A 5,564-nucleotide genomic window follows, 5' to 3' on the forward strand; every position below is an offset into this window, starting at 1 on the left:
CTGGGAGTGTGGCTTTCCCTGTGTGTTGTGGGACTGGCTGCAGAGCTTGTGCCCAAGGTCTGCTCAGATGGAGTTCTTGTGTGCCTGGTCAAGCTGGTCCCAGTTACTCCCAGTGTTGGGACAGATATTTGTTCCTGCTTACCTCTGGTCCTGGGTGTGTCAGCACACCTCTGATCCTGGGTGTGTCAGAGCGCCTGGGAATGGAGCTTCCTCTGGGTGTTGTGGGACTGGCTGCGGAGCTCGTGCCCAAGGTCTGTTCTGGACCCCAGCCCAGACAGACCGGAAGGAACCCGAGTCACTGGGCTGGTGGAGTTCCTGTGTGCCTGGTCCTGCTGGTCCCAGTTACTCTCAGTGTTGGGACAGGTGGTGGTTCATGCTCACCTCTGATTCTGGGTGTGTCAGAGCACCTGGGAGTGGAACTTCCTCTGGGTGTTGTGGGCATTAAAATGCTTTATAAGCAGGCAATTGCTATATAATATTTAGCAAAATAAACTAGCTAAATGCCATCTGCCAGGCTGCATAGCTACCCAGGGAAGAAATGAAATAGCTTTGCTTTTTGAAATAGTATTGGTGGCTTTCTTAGAAGTCATTTTACATTCTGACTGAAGGCAATGACTGGGCCCCTCACAGTACATAGTTAATCACTTGGGGTTTTTGTCTGAAATGGCTACATATGAAGTCTAAAATCTTGTCCCTTATTTAGGTTCTTAAGATGTAGGGCAACCTTATCCAGAATGGATGGTCAGCTCATGATCAGTTGATTTAATTACTCTCTTTACTCCTAGCTTAATATTAAAAACTCAGTGATGGAGCAGAGTCAATTATATTTTGCCTCTTGACCCCTTTTCTAAACATCTCAAAGTATATCTAAACTGTTTTCATTTCTTATTGCTTCTACTTAATATTAATATTAATAGATCACTTAGCATTTTTACTTACTTCTTTACATTTTTACTTTCAATATACTTACTCTCATTTTTATTATTTTTAAGCCTTTACTTATCTGTATGGGAACTGCCTGGTCTCATGTAGCCCAGGCTAACCTGAAATTACATTGTTGAGGATGACCTTTAGTTTTTGATTCTCCTGCCTTTGAGACCTCATACATATTGGGACTACAAAGATGTACTACCAGCTCAGTATATGTGGCCCTGGAATCAGACCCAGGTGTTAGATAAGCATAGCTCTACCAATTGAGCAATACCTTCAGTCAACACTGATCATTTCAAATGATTATAGCAAAATTCCATTGAGATCTTATGCATAAAATATTTAACCATTTTACCTACTACCAGACAATAAGGTGGCAATGCTACTATAAAATAAAAATGCTTTTAAAGCATTTTCCAAGATATAGTAATTTCCCCCATTATTTCCTTAAGGAAAAAAAAAACTGTGAAGAGCTAAATTATCTCATCAAGAGGAAACAAGTGAATTTTAACTTACCAAGTTCTTGACACACTTGCTTGGCTTCTGAGAAGCTGTGCAGTGCCTGGTCAGAGGTGTAACAGTGACCCCCATACTGGATCCACTGGGGACCATTTCTCTTTGCCACTGGACATTTTGATGACTGTGCATGAGAGGACAGCTCTTTAGCTGTGAAAAAATGTTAGATATGGCTGTAATAAGGCACACAGAAAAGTAAATATTCCTGCAAATCTCATTAAATGCCCCCACATGAAACCTGTGCTTGTGGAGAAGCAGCCTGTAGCCCAGTACACACGTCATGGAAAGCCACAGCCTGGGCCCTACAGTTATGTTCTAGTTATGTTTGCAATGCCACTTTAAAACCTCAATGGTAGATGGGTAAGGGCTTCCTCTGGAAGATGGAATTCAACCAGCTTAGAACATGTAGAGAGACGGGAGAAGCAAATGCAGGCTTTGGTAGGCCTGCAAGGATTCTGAACCAATAATTAAAATCCATTCCTTTGTCTTCCCTTTCACTGTGAAAATGTAAACTAACATTTATCTAGATATATAAAGACTGACATTAAAGTCACAACCACAAGTAAAAAGTTGGCAATTTGTAACTCTCTCTTCAAATGGAAAGATGCTATCTTTTTGAAGCTCTTAAAAATTCTTCTGGTTTCCACTCAACCTGTTTCATGTTTTAGCTGAGTAAGACTAGAAGCCTAGGAAGTGAAGGTTGCATCCCTTAGGGTTCATGATTAATTCCTTTCAAGAGCCCAAAACTGTAGAGCAGCTAAGTACAGATCAACTGAGTCAAATTTCTGGCCCTGTCCCAGGTGGGAGCTCAACTCAGACTTCAGCTTCTGTTGTGCATTCTATACAACCTTAGAACTCTCCCTGTGGTTTCTGCAGTCATGGGTGGGTGGGATTTTTCTTATTTGTCACTTCTATGATTGCAGAAGAAAAAAAAGGCCTCTGACATTTTCTCTATCAAGAACCTTGGGTTGACTAGTTCCTTTTGCTTCTGTCTTCTGTTAGAAGTCAGTCAGGATCAATCCTTTCAAATTCCAATTGTTTGCTTTAGCCTGGCCAATGCTACCTACTTGAGCTCTCCCTCCCCCAGGCCCTGTCAGTTCAGCAGGTGGAGGAGTGGGTGAGTTTCCCAACCACTGTTGACCAAATACATCCATTAAATTCCTCATGGTGATACTGGAGGAAGGAGCTGGTGCCCGCGAGTTCTTGCCCTTACCACTTTGTGAAAGTAGGTGATGAGCTGAAGGGATATTGCCCTCTGATTCTGAGCTTAGCTGTGTGTTAATTGAGTAGGAGTGAAAGTGGGTTCAACCGGTAGCCACCACAGCACTACAGGGAACATACAGCCATCTCACCCTGGGAACCTTGTAGGTTTCTGGAACTCTGCAGTTGCGATAGCTTGGGTTGCAGATGTTCCTTCCCTTTCTGATCTGTATGAAGCTGTGTTTCCAACTCCTGGATTTATTTTTACTTTTATTTTTATTTTTAAGGGCTTGCATTGTGGTGAGTTCGTTACAGTCTTTTTGTTGTTGTTTGGAGCTGGGAATCCAATACGGGACTTCCCAAGTGTTATACGAACATTTTTAACACTGAGCTACATTCTAGCCCTGTTGGATTCCTGCTCAGACCTTGAACTTCTCATCCTTCCGAGTCTAACTCACAAGTGCTAGAAGTATAAGCATGTTCCACCACATGTCATTAAGAGCTGCTCTGATAGGACTGGGGCTTTCTGTATGCTAGCTAGACAACCTATCAACTTAGCTACAGTGCCTCAGCCACTTTTTTCCTACTAGAATATATATGTGTGCGTATATATATTATACACTTTATCACCTTAACCTTTTCTGTTTGTTTTTCTGTTTTGAATCAAGGTCTTGTTCCTAGAGCTTAAGTCTGCTCGGGAACTCACTATGTAGCCCTGACTGGCTCTGCATTCACTCTCTGGGTGCTGGGATTACAAGCAGTTTTAGCACTCACAGCATCATGTGCTAGTGGGCACCTTGGTGGCACTAAGCATACTCACACTACAGCAAACACTGCTACCCATCTATAGAGTTGTTTTCATATTGCAAAACTGAACCCCTGCATCCATCAGCAGTAACTGTCTGACCTCACCTTTGCTAGATCCCAGTGGACTAGCATTAGATAACCAGTTTCTGTGAACTTGAGAGTTCTAGGTACCACATATAAGGAGAATTGTGCATGATTTTCCCTTTTATTATTATTTTATCATTATTTTGCTTAGTGTTTTGTCTTCAAGACTTAGACATATTGTGGCACATGCTAGCATTTCCTTCCTTCTTAAGGTTAAGTAGTACTCCTGTGTATGCTTTGCACACACACACACAAACACACACACACACACACACACACACACACACACACACTACATTCTACTTATCTATTCATTTATTGGAAGATACCTGCGTTCTCTCTGCTTTTAGCTATTATGAATTATGCTGCTATGAATGTGGTTGTACAAATATCAGTTTGAGTGTCTGTTTTTTAATTTTTCTCAGGCTATACCTAGAAGTAGACTGGGGTCATATGATAACACTATGCTTGCATTTTGAACTGTCACATCCCATTCTGTGAAGCCTGTTTTCTTGGAGGCAGATAGTTTTCTGTTTCTGTGTGCTTTACTGTATGTCATGTGTTCCAACAGTTTTCCTTAACATTTCCTTCCCTTCTGGGCCTAACAACTGAGGAGCTGCTTCTTGACGATGCTGTTTAAGGGACACCAAAGCCTTTGGGATTAATTTCTATGTAAAGCAAGAATCTTCAGATCTGCCAGGTGGTAATGGCACACACCTTCAAGCCCAGCCTCAGGAGACAGAGGCAGGCAGATCTCAGGGGGTTCAAGGCCAGCTTGGTCTAAAGAGAGAGTTCCAGAACAACCAAGGCTACACAGAGAAACCTTGTCTTGAAAAACAAAACAAAACAAACAAAAACCCTTCAAATTTTGAAGTAAAATGTAACTTGTGATATGATAAATGTCCTTGAAAACAAATTCCCTGACATGGTATACCAATTGTACACCCATCACAAAAAATCAGGAAGTGTTTTTAGAGAATTTGTGGACAAGCCTTATTTAAATCTATAAACATGTTCATTAAATAATGATGTGCATACATTATATCATATTTCAGTAAATACACAGTTTTTCCAAATCAAGTCTTACCTTTTGTAGGCTTGTAACAAATAGCACCATCCTTAAGAGACAGGCATTTTTCATGTCTCCAAATTCCTTTTGGATATAAGATGACACAGTCTCCAGGAGATTGTGGGCTCTTCCATGGGACATAATCAAATGTACTGCCGTCAGACCATTCGAAACTTAATTCACTTCCCTGTTTGGGAACAGTGTGGACACCCTGAGTTCAGATGTGCAACTTGAAGAAGAACATAAGAAGAGTGCACACATGGTAGGAAGGGAGTGCTGCCGACTTGCTCATAATACTGGTAAATATAGGGCTATCTGCAGTGTCATTGCTTCTGACACTGAATTCTGATACAGTAATCTGGGGCATGTGCTCTGGCAGAACACAAACAGAACCTAACATTTAGAGACAGAGTCACTATATTCTGTCTCTGGATTTACATAAAGGCTGGATTTATGAAACACCTGCAAATGACTTCCATTTACCCTTCTAGCATAATTAAAGATTTAGGACTCCAACAAGGTATGGTTCTGAAATTTTTCATGACGTTCTTAAACGCTGTTCTGAAACATTACCATATCCTGTTAAACACTGTTCTTTTTATTATTTGCAGTGCTGGGAATTGAACCTAGAGCTCACATGTTAGGCAAGCACTGTCATTACTGACATTGCTCCTGACACTGAAAACTGTTTCCTGAGCTTCATAGTTTTGTGGTTTGTGTCTGGGTACGTTACAGAGCCCATCATACAGCAGAGGCTAAAAGGGCAACTCTCCCTAAGGAGCAAGACATAAGGAGACTACTTTCAATTTTTGAATTGAAATTGAAATCTACAAACTTCTAGCATCTTTCCTTCCTTCCCTCCCTTCTTCCCTCTTCCTCTCTCCCTCCCTCCCTTCTTCCCTCCCTCCCCTCCTTCCTTCTTCCACCTCCCTCCCTCCCTCCCTTCTTCCCTCCCTCC

The 5,564-nt window shown here is 41.7% G+C and overlaps 1 protein-coding gene and 1 long non-coding RNA gene across 2 annotated transcripts in view; one reads left to right on the forward strand and one right to left on the reverse strand.

The window, feature by feature from the left end:
• LOC116090214 overlaps positions 1-5,564 on the forward strand; it is an 81,957-nt gene that overhangs the window by 48,417 nt on the left and 27,976 nt on the right. The gene's annotated exons all lie outside the window — the stretch shown is intronic.
• Ly75 (lymphocyte antigen 75) overlaps positions 1-5,564 on the reverse strand; it is a 93,609-nt gene that overhangs the window by 9,786 nt on the left and 78,259 nt on the right. The window contains exons 31-32 of the mRNA XM_031370368.1: positions 4,625-4,793; positions 1,447-1,596 (exon numbers count right to left, since the gene is read on the reverse strand). Of these exons, the coding sequence (XP_031226228.1) occupies positions 1,447-1,596; positions 4,625-4,793 (319 nt within the window). The remainder of the gene's footprint in view (positions 1-1,446; positions 1,597-4,624; positions 4,794-5,564) is intronic.

Source organism: Mastomys coucha, unplaced genomic scaffold (genome assembly GCF_008632895.1).
Source record: "Mastomys coucha isolate ucsf_1 unplaced genomic scaffold, UCSF_Mcou_1 pScaffold15, whole genome shotgun sequence".
NCBI classification, from domain to species: domain Eukaryota; kingdom Metazoa; phylum Chordata; class Mammalia; order Rodentia; family Muridae; genus Mastomys; species Mastomys coucha.